This window comes from Chionomys nivalis, chromosome 7 (assembly GCF_950005125.1).
Source record: "Chionomys nivalis chromosome 7, mChiNiv1.1, whole genome shotgun sequence".
NCBI lineage: Eukaryota > Metazoa > Chordata > Mammalia > Rodentia > Cricetidae > Chionomys > Chionomys nivalis.
This window is the reverse complement of record NC_080092.1, coordinates 68183320-68203496: the sequence shown is the minus strand read 5'-3', so window position 1 is coordinate 68203496 and position 20177 is coordinate 68183320. Positions and strand designations below refer to the sequence as shown.

General features: G+C 41.2%; 1 protein-coding gene across 1 annotated transcript in view; it reads right to left on the bottom strand.

Moving 5' to 3' along the window:
• The window catches only part of Tex14 (testis expressed 14, intercellular bridge forming factor), a 108916-nt gene that overhangs the window by 26282 nt on the left and 62457 nt on the right, over positions 1–20177 (bottom strand). The window contains exons 14-18 of the mRNA XM_057775793.1: positions 19424–19530; positions 16774–16856; positions 15389–15628; positions 13396–13496; positions 3077–3143 (exon numbers count right to left, since the gene is read on the bottom strand). Coding sequence (XP_057631776.1) covers positions 3077–3143; positions 13396–13496; positions 15389–15628; positions 16774–16856; positions 19424–19530 — 598 coding nt within the window. The remainder of the gene's footprint in view (positions 1–3076; positions 3144–13395; positions 13497–15388; positions 15629–16773; positions 16857–19423; positions 19531–20177) is intronic.

Below are 20177 nucleotides of genomic sequence, written 5' to 3'. Positions count from 1 at the left end.
TGAGTTCATGAGTATGCACATACTGCATGTGCATGCAGAGGCCAGAAGTCAGCTTCAAGTGTTGCTCTTCAGGAGCTATCCACCCTTTTTGGAGGCAGAGTCATTCACTGGGCTCGAGCTTGCAAAGTAGGCTAGGCTGGCTGCTCAGGAAGCCCTAGGGATCCACCTGCATCTGCCTCCCTGGTGAAAGGATTACCAGTGTGTGCCACCATGCCAGGCTCTGGGGATCAGAATTGGGTTCTCATGCTTGCATGGCAAACACTTTATGAACTAAACCATATCCCCAGCTTCAAGTATAGCTTCTGTTGCAGAACCAACAGCTACTACCCTGCCTGCTGCTCCATTGTCACTTCCTTATGTAATGGAAAGTTCTTTCTAGGACACTCAGAAATAAGGGCTGCAAGTTGGGCATGATGACAAAGGCCTATAATTCCGAACTCAGAGGCTGATGCAGAAGATTATGACCTCAAAGTCAGTCTGGGGAAGAGGGGGCTAAATAGTGAAACTGGCACCAAGGCAGGGGGGTGAGGGAAAAAGAAAGCAAATGGAAAATAACTCAGCAGGTAAAGACATCTGCTGCCAAGCCTGATAACCAGATGTGAGGCCCAGGACCCACACGGTAGAAGCAGAGAATTGATTTCCACATTGTCTTCTGATCCACATGTGTAGCTCTCCTCCACACATATATGCATACATAAATGTAAAAAAGTAAGAGACAGAAAAGAAAAAGGAGACTCTCAGACAAGCCCACACATGACTCTCAGGGACATCTTATTTGCTGATTCTCTAGTGCTTAAGCCTGTATTAATAACTAATAAAACCCCAACTCTGCTTTCAAAGAGAAAAAAAAGACAAACAAACCAAAGTCTTCCTAGTATATTAAGTTGAATCTGCAAAATTGGCTGTTATTGCTTTGTAGGATTTTAAGTATATTAAAAACTGCCAAAATATGAAATCAACCTAGATAGTTATTAACAGACAAATGGATAAAGAAAATTTGTTGTGTACACATAACAAGTTTTATTTAGATATAAAGAAGAATGAAATTGTTATTTGTAGGAAAATAGAATTGAAGATCATAATGTTAAAAAAAGTTAGACGCAGAAGACAAATACTGCATATTTTATCTCATATGCGTGATGTGGGATTCCCGCCTGTATGCTATGAATAACATTAACAAAGGAACTGTCTTGGGCCTGTGCAGGGCAGAATAGAGGTAGGCGGGGAAAACTGAACTGAATGGTGGGAGAAAGAAGGCGGGGTCAGAGAGATGTCATGTAGCCACCGCAGGTAAGCCACAGCCTTTGGCGATAAGCAGATTAATAAAAGTGGGTTAAAATAAGATGTAAGAATTAGCCAATAAGAAGTGAGAACTGGGCTGGAGAGATGGCTCAGAGGTTAAGAGCACTGGCTGCTCTTCCAGAGGACCTGAGTTCAATTCCCAGCAACCACATGGTGGCTCACAACCATCTATACTGAGATCTGGCGCCCTCCTCTGGTGTGCAGGCATACATCGAGGCAGAATGTTGTATACATAATAAATAAATCTTTAATAAAAAAAAGGAGAAGTGAGAGCTAATGGGCCAAGCAATGATTTAATTAATACAGTTTCTGTGTGTTTATTTCAGGGCTGAGCAGCAAGGAACAAACAAGTCGCCTCCTACAGCATATGCATACTCTAGAAACAAGATAGGGGAACAAGGAAATCCTTGACTATAGGCAGAGTGTGTGTATAATATGAAAACATCACAACAAAATCTTGTTTTTACATTAATTTTAAAAGTGTAAATTTTGTTTTTTTATTTCATGATTTTCAAGACAAATTTCTCTATGGAGTCCTGGCTGTCCTGGAACTCACTCTGTAGACCAAGCTGAATTTGAAGAGCTCCAACTGCCTCTGTCTCCCAAGTGCTGGGATTAAAAGTATAAATTTTAAAAGAAAAAAAAGATGCTAAACAAAGGAAAATGATGGTGACATTCTGACTTCTAGGGTGAAGAAAGACCAGAAATCAAGTTCTAATTTTTGTGCTATCAATAACCAGCTGTGCGGCTTGTGTAAATCCCTCAGGTTGGTCAAGAAAGATAACCAGCTGTATGCCATCAAGGGACCTACAATTCTGTGAGTGAGCACCACTTAGAAAATACGTCATAGAAGTACAGAGGGGTTTAAATAACACGACGTGTGGCTACTGGGAGCCCGCTGAGGAGGAGAGGACTCATTCTTTTGTTTGTTTTTAATCTTTACTTATTTTTATGTGTATGGGTGCTTTGCCTGCATATATGTTTGTGCAGCAAGTACACGCAGTGCCTGTGGGGGCCAGAAGAGGGCATCAGATACCCTGGGACTGATGTTATAGACACTTGAACTTCTATGTGGAGTCGGGGGAGGGGGAGAGGGGCGGGAGGAGGGGGAGGGAAATGGGAGGCGGGGAGGAGGCGGAAAATTTTTTTTTCAATAAAAAAATTAAAAAAAAAAAAAGAATGGAATCCAGGCTGGGTGGGGGTGGTGGGTGCCTTTAATTCCAGCATTCATTCAGGAGGCAGAGGCAGGTGATTTCTGGTCTACAGAGCTAGTTCCAGGACAGCCAAGGGTACACAAAGAAATCATATGTGGGAGAAGGAGGAGAATGGAACCCATGTCCTCTAGAAGAGCATCCAGTGCTCTTGGCCACTGAGTCATCTCCCCAGTCCCCAAAAGGAATCATTCTAATGAGGAAGGGTCACTGAGCCTTGCTTGGTTTTCTCATCTGCAAAAAAGTCTGAACAAGGTTTTTCTTTACTTTCTTTCTGTCTTTTTTTTTTTTTCTTTTGGTTTTTCGAGACGGGGTTTCTCTGTAGGTTTGGAGCCTGTCCTGGAACTAGCTCTTGTAGACCAGGTTGGTCTCGAACTCACAGAGGTCCGCCTGCCTCTGCCTCCCGAGTGCTGGGATTAAAGGTGTGTGCCACCAGCCACCAATGCCCGGTTGAACAAGGTTATTTCTAAGCATCTCCCATCTCAAGCTGTAAACACCTATAATCTAACATCCAACAGAAAATAAAGGCAAAGGATTCTAAAGAAACCTGCCTTGGAACTTACCATAGCCTTGATGTTCAGCCAAAGAATTTTGGATTCTTTCAAAGTCCTCTTCTATGGGACTTGAGGTCTATAAAAAAAAATAAGCAAAGAAAATAGGTTCACTAAATGCAAATGCATCTTTAAAAAGTAAAGAGATCATTTCTTGATATTTTTGTTTTGTTGGCTCAGTGCTGTGCATGCTAGGGAAGTGCTCTACACAGAGCTATATACTAAGCCCTCTTGATGTTACCTTGAGAAGTACAGGAAATGAGCGTTTTTCCAGACAATATTGTGAGTTGTGTTCCTCTCAACAACAAGCCCTCCCTCCACCTCCACTGTGTGACTTTTACTTCTTCCCAGCGCTGTCCCTTGTGCAATACTCTAACAAGTACTAGAGAGACTCGTCAGTTAAGTCAGTGTGTTCAATGTAGAGCCCATCTTCCCAGCCCTCAGATGGTAGAAAGAATAAACATCCTTCCCTGTTTGTGCGAGCTAAGTAAATGCAACTGTGTACCATGTTGTTCAGAAGACTTCATATACTGGACTAGTGAGATGGCTCAGTAAGTAAAGGCACTTGCCACATAAGCCTCGAGACCTGAATTCTATCCCTAAAACCCACACAAAAGTGGAAGAAGAGAATCAACTCCAAAATGTCCTCTACATATGAGCCATGGAACATATGCCCACACATATGCATCATACACACAATGATAATTTTTTTAGAACCTCACAAATGTAGGCTACAGAGATGGCTCAGTGATTATGACCACCAGCTGCTCTTCCAGAGGACTCGGGTTCAATTCCAAGCACCCACAAGGCAGCTCACAACTGTCTATAACTCCAGTTACAGGAAATCTGGCACCGTTACACAGACATACATGCAAGCAAAACACCAATGAACATAAAAATAAGTTCCCTTAAAAAGTTCAACATTTAGGCTGGGCAGTGGTGGTGCATGCCTTTAATCTCAACACTTGTGAGGTAGAGGAGGCAGGTAGATCTCTGTGAGTTCAAGGCCAGCCTGGTCTACAAGAGCTAGTTCCAGGGTATCCAGGGCTGTTACACAGAGAAACACTATCTTGAAAAACAAAACAAAAGAAATTCAATGTTTAAAATAAATCTTGTTTTATCACTGTAATATGTTGTGGAATAATCTTTTTGTATACTGTGAAGATTTGTCACTTGAATTAGTTTAATAAAAAGCTCAACAGCCAATAGCTAGGCAAGATTTGGGGGGGTCAGAGCAAACACTGGAAAGAAGGGCAGAGCTGCAAGAAGACACCAGGAACCACAGAGGAAGCAGCATGGGCAGTACAGAATAAAGGTAACCGAGTCATGTAAAAGACCATAGATTAAAATAAATGGGTTAAGTTGTAAGAGCTAGTTAGTAGCAGGGCAGTGGTGTGCATGCCTTTAATCCGAGCACTCAGGAGGCAGAAGCAGATGGATTTTTGTGAGTTAAAGGCCAGCCTGGTCTACAAGAGCTAGTTAAACCCTGTCTTGAAAAAACCAAAAAAAAAAAAAAAAGGCTAGTTTTAGTAGTAACAAGCCTAAGCTATGACTGAGCTATTATAATTAATAAAAAGTCTCTGTGTGGTTATTTGGGAGCCGGCTAACGAGACAGAAATATCTGCCTACAAACGGCACCCAATGTGGGGGCCACATATATCCATATAAATCTTGAGAAAACTTATAAAAAACATTCTAAACTCAAAATCAAAGCCAAACATGGCTTCCTAGTCTCATGTGTCTCATGATGTAGGATAGGATGCCCTTCTGTATGGTTTGAATAATTTATTAACACTGGTTAATAAAGACTCTGTTTTGGCATATGACAGGGCAGTGTATAGGCAGGAAATTCAAACAGATACAGGAAGAAAGAAGAGAGATGCCAGCAGGCACGAGAGGGGTAAGATGCCAGAGTTTTATCAGTAAGTCATGGGGCACATGGCGATATATGGCTTATTAGCAATGGGTTAATTTATATGTAGAGCTAGCGAGTAAGAAGCCTAAACTAATAGGCCAGACAGTTTGTAATTGATATTAAGCCTCAGAGTGGTTATCTGGGAAGTGGTGGTGGGAGATAAACCTCCAATTACAAATGGTGTACCAATGTTAGGCTCTCGAATTTCCATAGGGCCTGAGAAAGCTTTAAAAAAAAAACAAACAGGGGCTGGAGAGATGGCTCAGCGGTTAAGAGCACTGACTGCTCTTCTCAAGGACCCGGGGTTCAATTCCCAGCACCCACATGGCAGCTCACAACTGTCTGAAAATCCAGTTCCAGGGGATCTGACACCTTCACACCAATGCACATAAAATAAAGTTAAATAAACCATAAAAATTAAAAAAAAAAAAAAACAAACAAACAAAAAAACCTCTAAACTTAGAGAAATGGAGTCACACTGGGCTTCCTGGTGTCACAGTCTCATGCCAACAGCAGTACAGAGACGTGTCTCCCAATCAGCTGCCTACACAATGGAGCTGGACACTAGCCACTATGAGGTAGTCTCACACAGGCCTCAGTACAGAGAGGTAATCGCTCTGTACTGTGTGACAGACTTGGCTTTTGCTCATACACACAAAAAAGGTTTGTGGATCAGCTGCATGCTACCTGATGGCAGCTTGGGGTGGGGTAAGTGTGACGCTCACTGCTACTTCCACCATGTTGAAAAGCCAAGCTGGGTGAAAACAACAGCCAAAGCGGCTGCTTTGGTTCTAGCCACGCCCACTCACCAGTTTAAAAGAGTGATCAAAAAATGATTACAGATACACAATAAAGGAAGATTCAGACAAAAACAAACAAACAAACAAACCTCTAAACGGGTCACAGTGTGTTTAAAGAATGTACACAGGCTTTAAAAAAAGAGTATAGACAGTCATAAAAAGAAATAGTTTTGTAAAATACAGCAAAGTCTTTAAAGAGACAATAACAATAATATAAAAGAGCCACATAAAGATGGAAAATACACAGAGAGCCTGGATTATATATACTATTGCGTTTTCTTTTAATTTTTGACTGTTAATGAGCTAACTGCAGAGAGACATGTGACAATGAGAGCTGCTAAGCTAAGCCAATATAAAGGTGTCCTGACTTCAAAATCTGGGTCTAAGGATATGCTGTTGCTTTTGTTTCCACAGAAGATGAGAAGCTGCGGATTCCTTCCAGGCTAATATGGTTTGATCAAGCAAGACCCCCTGAGAAGTCTCCATGGGAGCGATGGCCCAGGTGATTCAACATCCAAAACAGCTTCAAGGCAACTGGCTGAAACGATGCAGTATCACAGACTACTACAGCCACCATTTAATCATAATTCTAAATTTTCTCAGGATCTCCATAAAATTACCAATGCCCCCAATCATAGGAAATAGTATAGAAAACTATGACCAAATTCATATTGTTTGTAAACAATTCAGTATTGTTTATAAATGTTTGTTTTCATTTAAAGAGGGTTGGTTATAATTACTTAATGATCACAGTCAATCTCTTTCTAAAGAAAAAAGGGTATATGATATAGAAATGATTAAAAAGTAGATTATTAAATCTAATCTAAAAAGCAACTGCTAATCTCAAAATACTTTATATTGATATGGATTTTGATGTACTGATACAAATTTAAAAGTCAATTTTGTTATACTATATATATATTTCTACTATTGTTTAAGGTATTATGTTTATACAGTTCATTTAAAAATATATAGTTAAATACAAATTAATAGTCATATATAATAGTCAAACTTATAGTCATATTAGTTAGGTTTTCTAGAAACACTGAAATATATTTCAGATGAACAGGTAATCTTCAAACACTTAAAAGACCTTCAGAATTTGGCATTTAAAATGTTTTAAGAATTAGACTTTTCTTGACAGTGAAACACGTCTGCTCCTGGCAGCACCGATTATTTCAAGAGGATGATGGGCATTGGAGAAGCTCCTTATGGAGTTTACTTTCAATGCGGAAAGCCTAGCCATTTAGGCAAGAAACTGCTCCTGCCTGAACTGCTTGAGTGTATGCTCTATAAACTGGACATGCAGGATCCACATGAAAGTGACTGCTGAACTTGCCAAAACAAGATGGGAGTCCTTCAGGGTTCCTGCTTCATGTAAGAGTCTGCTAGATGGAAAGTGACTAACTAACTGCCCACACAAGCGGGACAGTTATTTCCTGCTTCACTGAGGAATCAGACAGACACTTCGTCACAGAAGAACTTTGGGTGACTGACTCTCCAGGCAGCCAGCAATCTGTCATTTCTAGAGTTTTGGAAGATGCTTACAATGCACTTCCTATTTATTTAGGTAATATTATATCCTGCGGTCTTTGATGGAGCTGAAGACTAGATAGTTATAATTATAGTTTTCCTTAGGTATGATAAAAGATAAATTAGATATAAAATTTTAGACTTGAAAGGCAGATGAAAAGAATATTTTCTTTAATTTTGCCAAATACAAATAGACTAAATATTTTTACTGTAATTTTTGCTTGATTACCTGTTTTGTTATATATAACTTTTGTTAAAGTTAAAACCTTCCTTTTTAAATAGACAGAAAAAGGGGAGATGATGTGGGATGCCCTTCCATATGCTGTAAATGTTTCATTACCACTGGTTAATAAAGAAGCTGCCCTGGCCTGTGACAGGGCAGAATACAGCTAGGAGGGAAATTCAAACAGCTACAGGGAGAAAGAAGGTAGTGTCAGAGAGACCCCAGCAGCCACCAGAGGAGTAAGATGCCAGAGCTTTATTGGTAAGTCACAAGATATGTGGCAATATACATATTATTAGAAATGGGTTAATTTATATGTAGAGCTAGCCAGTTAGTAACTAATATTAAGCCTCAGTGGTTGTTCAGGAACTGCTGGCAGGAGACACCTCCAGTTACACTCTCATGCCAGCAGTGGTACAGAGACATGTCCCCTGGCAGCTGCCTATGTGCGTGAGCCGCCAGTGCACCATGAGTTAAGCCACATGGCAGGTGTTCGGTTTTGTTCATGCAGACAGAAAAGGTTACAGATTCAACATAAAGAGAGATCCAGATGGAAAGAACTTCTAAACAGGTTACAGTGTGTTTAAAAATGAGTGCAGAAAAAAATGAGCATAAACAGTCATAAGAAAGTAAACAGTTTATAAATAATAATAAAGTCTTTAAAGAAAATATAAAGTAATATAAAAATAAGCCACTAGGGGTATTCCCATATTATGAGCTTGCTGGTTTTGTTTAAAAAGTTAGAAACAAAAACAAGAACTCGCTCTCTGGATTAAGTATTGAGGAGACTGCTGAAAGCATAACAGAGCACATTCCAGAGGAACAGAAAAAGAAACAGGCAAATCCAGGAAAAGACAAGACACCTGAGGCTCATGCTGCTGCTGCTGTGGCTAAGTCCTCCTTGAGTGCAGCCTTGGCTGTTGCTGGACCATCATCCAAAACCAAGGGTCAGAAAACAGAAGATATTCCTGTGAGCCCTGCACCAGATGCAAATTCCTGTGAGATATGCTACAAGATGTTCAAGCCAAAAAACATGTGTGTGCTGAAATGTAGGCACAAGTTTCACAAAGGGTGCTTTAAGCAGCGGCTTACAGGGCAGAACACTTGCCACACCTGCGGCAGCAGGGACCTGCTGTCAGAAGAGTAGCCTGTTGCAGCACCCTTGTCGACCAGCCCAGCAGATGGGAACTACCTTCCTGTTGCTATAGGTAGTCACTCCTCTCTAATTGCATTGTTCACTTGTGTGATGCTTAACAGCAGTGTCCTGCTGCCAGTATAAACACAGATGTGAAACTCTTGCCCTGAGTACCACAAAGCTAACCAATGGAGTCTTGAACGCAGTCCATATCAAGTTCCACGCAAGTGGCAGCTGTGCATGGGCCTCTGTAATGCACTGTTTGGGCTGCTGCAGGCAGAGCTCTGAGATGAGCAGCTTCCTGGGGAAAGAGCTGCTGAGCCCCTCAAAGCAGTGCACCAATTGGAAGGATTCTTAGTCTCTTTGGTTCTTACCTGGAACTGTATGCTCTCCTTGATGAATTTTTATTTTATTTTTATATTTTGGTTTTTCGACACAGGGTTTCTCTATGTAATAGTCATGCCTGTCCTGGAGCTCACTCTGTAGACCAGGCTGGTCTCAAACTCACAGAGATCTGCCTGCCTCTGCCTCCCAAGTGCTGGAATCAAAAGTGTGCACCACCACCACCTGGCCCTTATTAAACTTTTAAAGTGCTTATGATCCAATTGATCCACAATTTGAAAATCAAATATAAAATACATTTGAAATTAGTTTGAACTGAGACTTTTTTTTACCCTGGAAGCAGGCTACTGTTCACAGCAGCCCCACACCGGAGGCTCACACTGAGAGCTCTGTGCTGTCTCATTACTAGTCAGCCAGTGCTTGCAAGTGTCCAGCTAGCTAGAGCTGAGCACACGAGCGCTGTGCAGAACCAGCCACCGTCGTTCTCCGTCCCTAAAAAGAAATATACCAGACAGTCCTGAGCGCTGGTGTTATTAAACTGTCTGTGTTTGACTTTTGTGAACGTATTGCATGCAATCTTGTATTGTGACCTGAAATCAAACTAAGTGCATTAGAAGTTATTCAAAACTAGGTATCTTTTAGTGACCTGTAGGCAGTGGCAAATACAAAAACATGAACCCTGGATATATTCCATTTCTCTCAAACATGAAGAAACAAAAACATGCTTGCCAGCGTGTTCTCTGTAGCAGCGGTAGATCTGGCCGCCTTCTACTTGGGTCCCTGTGAGTTGTGGTGCCTAGTGACTCAGTCTGTAGCTGCTCACTCCTTATTCTGAGACATTCTCCACGGTGGTCCCTGAACATGGTCTGCATGCTCTAACAGTTGTGAGCGGTACACATTCAAGTGCACAGGGGCAGACTGTACTATCTGGTACAAAGAAGAGGAGCTGCTGAATGAACAAACTCAGTGCTTCACTTCTGAGCCTGTGAACATGCCTTATACTTGTCCAGTAACTGTCAATAAAAACATTCTGAAAGATTAGCAGATATTAAAAAAAGCCACATAAGGATAGAAAATACACAGGGAGTCTGGAGCCTATATGGTATTTTTTTTTTTTTTTTGGTTTTTCAAGACAGGGTTTATCTGTAGCTTGTGAGCCTGTTCTGGAACTAGCTCTTATAGACCAGGCTGGCCTTGAACTCAAAGATCCACCTGCCTCTTCCGCCTGCTGGGATTAAAGGCATAAGCCACCAACACCCAGCTATATGGTATCTTATTAACTTCAATTTTTTGAATGCTAATATATAAAAACAATAGCTGCTGAGAGACACTGGATTATGGAAACTGCTAAATTAAACCAACCTACATATTTTTTAAATGTCTTAACTTCAAAAGAAAGTCAGACAATGTGTTGCATTGGGAGAGAGATTTTGTGTTCGGTGGAAACAAAAAGCTATGGATTCTTCCAGATTAATAGAGTTCAGATTTTTACCAGGGGCGTGGGGAAGAGATCTCCTGAGTACCTTGGCTACAGACATGGGGGAAGAAGCTAAAAAAGACTACAGGACAGGTGATGTGTAATATAGGAAGAGCTCTGAGATGAGACGTGATGAATCTTGTTGGCTACAGAGTCCTCATGACTTATTACATGTCATCCTTATACAGTCCAAACAAACTTATAAAGTTGACATATGCCTTTTACCGCTCAAACATAAAGCACCATCTTTGATTTGCTCATGCCATACATTCCATACTTGTGCTAATACACGTTATGTATGCTATCTTTGAAAGTTTATGTGTTTTCAGAGCAAGGGGACAAGACACCAATGAAATGAGTGGCCAGGTGATTCAGTCTATCAGAGCACCTCTGTTGCAGTTTCCTGAGAGTTCTGCATCCAGAACAACTTCAAGGCTTCTCGCTGAGACAGTCCAGGCTCCACAGACTATTCCAGCCAGGACTTCAGATAAGCCTTACACTTTCCCACTGCAAGGAGACTGGACAACAAATGATACAGCTAACGCTCCCAGTACTTGACCTTTATCCCAATTTTCCTAGGGTCTCCTAAAGATTCTAGTGCCCCCAGTCTAAAGAACATGACACCCACATTCCCAAGAGGTGGTGGATGGCTTTTGGTCATTTGATGGGTTATAGATGTCTGTCATCATTTAGGGGGGTTGGTTACAAGTTATTATTGGTCATGGTCAGGAATAAAAACTAAACAAAGAAGTTAGATTCAAGGATCTCTTTCTAAAGAGAAAAAGGGGATATAGTATGAAATGAGATAAAAGGGTGGATTGTTGAGTCTCCTTCTGAACAACCACTAGTATAAAATATTTTACACTGGCATGGATTTTTGTATATTAATACAAATTTAAGGTTAATTTTTGCTAAAGCATACTATATAGCCGGACGATGGTGGCGCACGCCTTTAATCCCAGTACTTGGGAGGCAGAGGCAGGCGGATCTCTGTGAGTTCGAGACCAGCCTGGTCTACAGAGCTAGTTCCAGGACAGGCTCCAAAGCCACAGAGAAACCCTGTCTCGAAAAGCAAAAATAACAAAAAAAAAATACTATATATACATTTCTACTCTTGTTTAAGGTATTATGCCTATACAGCTCATTGAACAATGAATTTTTAGTCCTTGAAAGTTATTATTACAAACTACTTAAGATAATAAAAAATACAGGTTAGTAGTTAGTTACCCATAACAACCAAACATGTCATTTTCTGTGTTTTCAAGGTCATACAGAGATATATTTTAGATAGGTTGTCCTCAAACACTTCAGAGATCTATAGAATATGGCATTTTAGATGTTTTAATGACACAAGGCTTTTCATGACAGTGAGACATGTCTGCTCCTGGAAGAGCCAATTTACTTCAAAAAAGGATAATGGACATTGAAGAACCTCCATATGTAGTTTGCTTTCTTTATTGCAAAAGCTAGCCATTTGGACAAGAAACTGCCCTTGCCTTGACTGTTGACAGTATGTTGTCCAAAATGGAGGATGCAAAGAAAAGTGACTGTCAAACTTTGCCAGACAGGGTAGGACAATCCTTTAAAAATTCTTGCTTCAGATATTCTAGGCTTGTAGGCCAAAGAGAGATGCCCCAACATTACACAGGAACCTTGGGTGACTGCCCAGGTAGATAGATGTCGGTCATTTCTACAGGTTTGGAAATGGTTTACATTACACTTCCTGTTTACTCAGGTAATATTATATCCTTCTGGGATCTTTGATAGAGTTTAAGACTAGATAGTCACAGTTTTAGTTTTCTTTAGTTATGATAAAAAGTAAATGAGGCCGGGCGTTGGTGGCGCACGCCTTTAATTCCAGCACTCGGGAGGCAGAGGCAGGTGGATCTCTGAGTTTGAGACCAGGCTGGTCTACAGAGTTAGTTCCAGGACAGGCTCCAAACCACAGAGAAACCCTGTCTCGAAAAAAAAAAAAGGTAAATGAGGTTCAGAGTTTTAGACTCATCAAGTTATAATAATGGTGTATTTTCTCCAAATATACCAAATACAAATAGACTAGACATCATAAATGTAATGCTTATTTGATCATTGTTTTTATTGTTTATGATTTTATTATGTTAGAGTTAAAACCTTTCCTTTTATTTAGACAAAAAGGGGAGAATGTTGTGAAATAATATTTTAGTACACAGTGAAGATTTGTCACTCAGATTAGTTTAATAAAAAGCTAAATGGCCAATAGGTAGGCAAGATTTGGGGGGGCAGAGAGAACTCTGGGGGAAAAAGCAGAGTCACAAGGAGACACCAGGAACCATAGAGGAAGCAGCATGGGCAGTGTCATGTAAAAGACAGTAGATTAAAAGAAATGGGCTAATTTAAGTTGTAAGAACTAGTTAGTAACAAGCTTAAGCTATGGCTGAGCTTTCATAATTAATAAGAAGTCTCTGTGTGATTATTTGGGAACTGGTTGGCAGGATAGAAATACCTGCCTACAATCATCTTCTTTTTGGGGGAGGGGTTTCAAGACAGGGTTTCTCTGTAGCTTTGGAGCCTGTCCTGGAACTAGCTCTTGTAGACCACGCTGGCCTCGAAATCACAGAGATTTGCCTGCCTCTGCCTCCCAAGTGCTGGGATTAAAGGCGTGAGCCACCACTACCCACTACAATCATATTCCTTGTTGTATTATCAACAGTTATGTGTACCACATCCTGTTAGGTTTTGGGGGCGGGGTTGAGACAGGGTCGTGGCTGGCCTTGAAAGCAGTCTATTAAGTGACTATATAGCCCTATAGAGTTAGTATATCTAGTTTGTATAGATAACATTTTGATGTCATGGTACACAACAGCAACTCAGGTATACTTTGTTAGATCCTTGAATGCATCTTGGTCCTGGCAGGTTACAGTACTTACGCTGTAAAATTTCTCAGTACCCACAGTTGTGTCACAACTTGCTTGAGGGACTTCACTATGCTCTGGCGGCTCATGTTTTCTGAAGAATGGGTTTATAATACCTAGTGATCATAACATAATCAGGGACATATTCATTCAGTGATATTCATGAAGCAGGAAAAGGCAAAAGTAACAATAGAATAGAGATGTAAACATATTCTTCAAAGGGTAGCCAAATTTTCTAAGTTGCGAAGACACAGAGAGTAGCCATTGTTAATGTAGGCCTAGATCATCTAACCATCTGACCACCCACTCTGTAGACCAGGCTGGCCTCAAACCCAGAGATCCATCAGCCTTATGTGTCCCAGTGCTGGGATTATAGGCATGTGCCACCACTCCCAGACAAACAGCAATTCTTGATAAATAGATTCTAAATACCAAAAACCCCAAGCAATTGATTTCCCTGTGCTGTTGTTGTTTATTGGTTTGGTTTTCTGGGATAGGATTTCATGTAGCCCAGGATCACCTAGAACTTGCTATGCAGCTGAGGATAACCTTGAACTTCTGAGTCTCCAGCCTCCATCTCTCAAGTGTTACAACTATAGGTATATGCTACTCTGTGTGGCTTTTCGTTTCTCTTTTTGGTATGTGCATGTATGTGTAGCATATGTATGGTTCCACAGGTATATACAGATACACGAGTGCATGAGAAGGCCAGAGGAAGATGCTAGGTATTTTCATATCTGTTGATATGAATGCACAGCATCTACACTTGATCTTATTGCTGCCTCAGCTGCTGCCTGTGCCTCTGTAGCTGCTGCCTGCCCCTGTCCACGTAGAAAGACAAATGCTGTTTTTTTTTTAAATATTTATTTATTTATTATGCATACAATATTCTGTCTGTATGTCTGCAGGCCAGAAGAGGGCACCAGACCTCATTACAGATGGTTGTGAGCCACCATGTGGTTGCCGGGAATTGAACTCAGGACCTTTGGAAGAGCAGGCAATGCTCTTAACCACTGAGCCATCTCTCCAGCCCGGCAAATGCTGTTTTAACTAAGTCTCTATCCTTTTATTTTACCAATAAAGACTACAAAACCAGATGCTGGCATGAAAACCTGCTAGCTCTGAGAGGCAGAGAAAGCAGCCACCTGACCTTCCTCCTTCACCAATGTCCCAGAAAGTGAGCTTCTCCTGCCATCCCAAACCAAAAAAGACTGCCAAACTGCAAGTCCCTCCCTACTGCTTCCTGTGCATCTCTCTATCCGTCTTCCTGACTTCCTCTTACTGCCTTTAATAATGGTATGCCAGTTATGTTAGGCCTTAGCCAAAGTTGGTTGACTCAACATTGCAAACGAGACTTTGGGTGATTGCCCAGGTAGTCAGTTGTCTCTGTCAATTGTTGCACATTTTGGATATCTCTCGATTGTTAAGTAATATTTATTCCCTTCTCAGATCTTTGACGGAGTTGAAGATTATATAATTATAGTTACTCTCTCTGTTATTTAGACTCCTTGAGATAGAATGTTTAGCAAAAGTTTTGTTCTCAATATTGTTTGTTATATTTATTATTTGTTATTATTGTATATAGTTGTATTTGGTTTGGTTCTATCTTATTTAGACAAAAGGGGGAGATGTAGGGACATAGCCCCACCCATTGGGGGCGTGTTCACCTCGGGCTAATGTTTACGGATAAATCTGCCAGGCGTGAGCCCAGCAGCCCTTTTTTCTTTTGCTCCGCTTTTCCGGTACATCGCGGGAACCTGTGGTCCTGTAAGTTTATTTCCTTATTAAAGCTGTATATATCTATATAATCTGTCTACATTCATTTGCGCCACCACAGGGGCCTTGTTTTAGTAATAGGGAAACTAATGAATCTCTTCTTCACCTTTGAACACAGGCTTTCAGAAAAGGAGACAGGACCAAGCAAAGGGAATATGCTAGAAGTGCACATATTTTGAGAGCTGATAAGTAGACAGAGTTCACCTAACCCAAGCCCTCCCAGTGAACTTACTGGTGAAGCGGCGGAGGCCTGTCTGTCTGCTGTGCTTGTTCCCGTCACAGTCACTGGTGTCCATTGCGTATTCTACAATGTGCGGCCAGTGTGTGCTCTCAGGACCTCGGACTGGGGGCCGTGGCAAATGAGTGGCCTCATTTTCAATCTTCCTCTCAAAAGGCACACTGCTCTGAGGACTCCAAGGCGGCACTAGGAGCTGTCCAGAGACTGCTTTCTCCGCCATTTCCTTTACTGCCACTGGGCACACGAGAAAGAAGCATTTAAAACATCACTGCGAACATTAAAACAAAGTTTTCAACCTTAAAAGATAAATATTACTTAACCCATATGGTAACAGTGATTGATGCAGCACAGTTTCATCACCCTTACCTTGCCTGCTTGCCTTTAAGGGGAGGGGATTAGAACTGTGACAGACATAGAAAACTCGTGTTATGACTCCAAACAACAGCAGGAAGCAGTAGAGAACATGTAGACAGACCCTACTGCTGATTTAATGAGAGAACCTACTGTCTGAAATTCCCAGGCTATAGTAATTGTCATCTGCCTGACTTTTCTAGACTACACTGAGCCCTAATATGTTTGGGAGAAGATACACACCAAGTAAACCATAATAAAAGGGTATTACAAAATATGTGATACACATTGTATGTTCTCCGTTTTAATCTTTATGGGGTAAATATACCGTGTATTGTTTCACTACAATGTTATACAATGTATATTTACACAAACAATAGAAGTATTATCTACAAAGTTTAAAAATAGAAAAGCATTTCCTTCTACAGTCTGCTATCAGAAGAGCTGTGCTTATATCATAGGATGGTGAGTATGGGTGTGTATGTATGTGTGTGAACAACAGTGTTATTTATAATCCTAAATAATGAGACATGTGTTTTTATACTTAAGACATGTGCTGGTGGTGTTGCCTGGTTGTAAAATGCTTGCTTAGCATGCACAATACCTAGGTTCAATCCCCAGAACCATAACACAAACAAAACTGATGATAATCAAGAATTATTTCATTCATCAGCTGGGCATGTTAGTGCATGCCTATAACTCTAATATTTGGGGGGGGGGTCGTGATTTTAAGGCCAGCCTGAGCTACATAATGAGATCTTGCCTCAAAATAGATAGATAGATAGATAGATAGATAGATAGATAGACAGACAGACAGACAGACAGACAGACAACAAATAGTATCTATAAAAAAATGAGTTCAAGCCGGGCGGTGGTGGCGCACGCCTTTAATCCCAGCACTCGGGAGGCAGAGGCAGGCGGATCTCTGTGAGTTCGAGACCAGCCTGGTCTACAAAGGGAGTTCCAGGACAGGCTCCAAAACCACAGAGAAACCCTGTCTCGAAAAAAAAAAATGAGTTCATACTCACTTTTCCATTTTGAGTCTGCCTCTCCATCATCTTCATTATTTCTTGACTTTGTATTATAGATTTCAGAAGACGCAGATTCCATACTGATCCTAAGTTGCATCATTTAGGGTAGAAGTGAGGTAGATACAAATTAAATGTTGGTTCAAGTTCCTAACAGTTCAAAGTCCACCAACCCACCCACAATCCCTCCCCACTCGGACTTCTACTCACCACCAGGGAACACTCAATACCCCATCATCTTCAACTGTCAGGCCCCCTAGCCTGGCATAGCCCTGTTGAGCCTGGGTAACCCCAATCTGCCGGAATGGTTTGACTCAGGGAAGGGTGCACTATTTAGTTGAGTAACTCCTGACTTGGATACTTGATTCCCTAGACCTTTCCTGGCTGAAAAATTAAAAGATTTGGCTAAAAGATCCCCACAGGTTGGTTATTTTTTTTTATTAATTTCCAAATTCATGATTCTAATAATGTTCTTGGGAGATTTTCAGAAGTAGAAGAAACTGACAGTTGAAAGTTTCCTCTGACAAAATCTGTCCTTCACTATAGCCGAGTCCACCCTGTCTCCAATCAGACAATCACAAGCGACAGTTCATGTGGGGGTTCTCTGGTGCCAAGCCCAACGTAGCACTGACAGCACAATAGCTAACCCCTGAAACAAGGCTCTTACGGCACAAGTACCCTGAAGAACAGAGTTTCTCTGGGTTCTGAATCCTGCTTTACTTGCTAGGTCACCTGTCTCGCATCCGTGAGGAACAGTCTCTCTGGACTAGGCTTCCTTAGCTGCGGTCTTCCCTCCTCTAACTATTCCATAACTATAACTATTTGCCACTCATTAAAATAACTCCTCAGGGCTGGCATGGTGGCACACGCAGTTAATCCCAGCCCTCTGCAGGCAGAGTAGGTAGACCTTTGTGAGCTCCAGGCCAGCTAGGAATACAAGTGAAATCCTATCTCAAATAATAACAGCAATAATAGTAATGATAAATAAATAAAATAACTCTTTTAAAGTGTGTGATCAGGCTGGGCAGTGGTGGCGCATGCCTTTAATCCCAGCACTTGGGAAGCAGAGGCAGGCTGATCTTTGTGAGTTCAAAGCCAGCTTGGTCTATAGAGTGAGTTCCAGGACAGCCAGAACTGTTACAAAGAGAAACTCTGTCTCAAACAACAAAATGTGTGCTCTGTGGCACAGCTATGAAATCCTTGTTGCCCAGAATGCACTACTACCCAGCTGGACCAGAAAGAAGAGCTCAGATCTGACAGCTGCTTTCAAGAGCTTTTTGGCAACAACTCTTAGATGTTCAAAACCTTTAACCCAATAATTCTGCTTCTGCGAAACTATCCTAAATATATAATCAAAAATACAGAAGAAAACTGTTTTTTTTATTTTCTGGGTTTCTGCGGGAATGAAGACAGGGTTTCTCTGTGTAGCCCTGGCTATCCTTGAACATATTCTGTAAACCAGGATTGTCTCAGACTTAGAGAGATCTGCCTGCCTCTGCCTCCTGAGTGCTGGAACCAAAGATATGTGCCACTATGCTGGGGTTTTTTTGCATATTTTTTATTACATTTTCATTTATTTGGGAGTACAGTGGTGTGTGCATGCACGTGCACACATGCATATAAATCAAATGTAATGGAGCTGGAGATGGCTTAGTGGTTAAGAATATTTGCCACTCTTGCAGAGCACTGGGGTTCAATTCTCATCAACAACACGGTGGTTAAGGAATATCTATAGCTCCAGTTCAAGGGAATCCACAGACACTGCACACATGGTATACATATATAAATGCAGGTAGAACATCCACACACACAAAAATAAAAATAAGTATTTGGAAAAAATAATGGATCTGGAGATGGCTCAGAGGTTAAGAGCACTAGCTGCTCTTCTAGAGGACCTGGGTTCAATTCCTAGCATCCACATGGCTGCTGCTCACAACTGTTTATAACTCTAGTTTCAGAGCATACAGCACACTCTCACAGACATACATGTAGGCAAACCACCAATGCATACAACATAAAAATAGTTTAAAAAATAATAAAAATAAATATGTTCCAGCATGGTGGCACACACCTTTAATCCTAGCACTTGGGAGGCAGAGGCATGTAGAGCTTTGTGAATATGATGCCAGTTTGGTCTACATAGTGAGTTTCAGACCAGCCTGGGCTACACAGTAAGATTATATCTCTAAGATAATAATATAATAATAATTTTTTTAAAAATTATCTAGAGAGTTTTAGAAAGGCAAAATACTTTACTACTGATATTGATGGATTCCGTGTGATTTAGCCTGTCGTGCACTTTGCTTGTGATGTCTTCTGTAAGTTTCCATTCTAGTGTTTCTGCATTGCTTTTATTTTTTTATTTTTTTTATTTTTTTGGTTTTTCAAGACAGGGTTTCTCTGTGGTTTTGGAGCCTGTCCTGGAACTAGCTCTTGTAGACCAGGCTGGTCTCGAACTCACAGAGATCCGCCTGCCTCTGCCTCCCGAGTGCTGGGATTAAAGGCGTGCGCCACCACCGCCCGGCTCTGCATTGCTTTTATTCATTATTCACAATCCATTTGTCATTAGATGTCTGAAGGTCAGAAAGTGGCCTAAGGCCACATGGGCCTATAAAGCATATGAGACAAAGAACAGTAAATGTTAACCCACCTCCTGCTATTTTGGTTTTTATTTCTCTCCAAACTCTCCTTGGCTTCCTCAGTGGATGGTGACCGTTCACCTGTGTTCTGCTTCCCAGGACCACGAACAGACGGCAGCTTAAAAAACAAACATGTCTCACTGCTTGGGAGGCAAAATTTTCTTTTTACTCTCATACTCTATTTTCAAAATCATTTTTGCTAAGTGTATAGAAATAGCAAAACCAATTTATGATTATATCCTTTTCATGTTTCATATCTAATAACTTGGAAGTTTTTACTAAAGAATGTGGAGTTCATTAACCCAGGCAGTTAAGAACCCAGAGAGAAAGAGGGCAAGCAGAAAATGAGTACATGAAACAGAACCAAGGCCTGGCAGTGGTAGCAAACACCTTTAATCCAGCACTCAGAAGGCAGAGGCAGATGGATCTCTGAGTTCGAGGCCAGTCTGGTCTACAGAATGAGTTCCAGGACAGCTGGTGCTGTTACACAGAGAAACCCTGCCTTGAAAAAAACCAAAACCAAATCAAAACAAAAAACAAAAACAAAACAAAACAAAAAACCTAGAATCCGAGCTTAGTGCAGTGAGGCACTAAGATGTGACAGAAGGACGGCTGTGTGTTTGCGGCCAGCGTCTACTGCAGGACAACACAGTGAGTTCAGGGCCGACCTGAGAGACACAATGAAACCTTGACTTTAAAAGATAAGTAAGAGCCAGGCAGTGGTGGCACAGGCCTTTCATCCCAGCAGTCAGGAGGCAGAGGCAG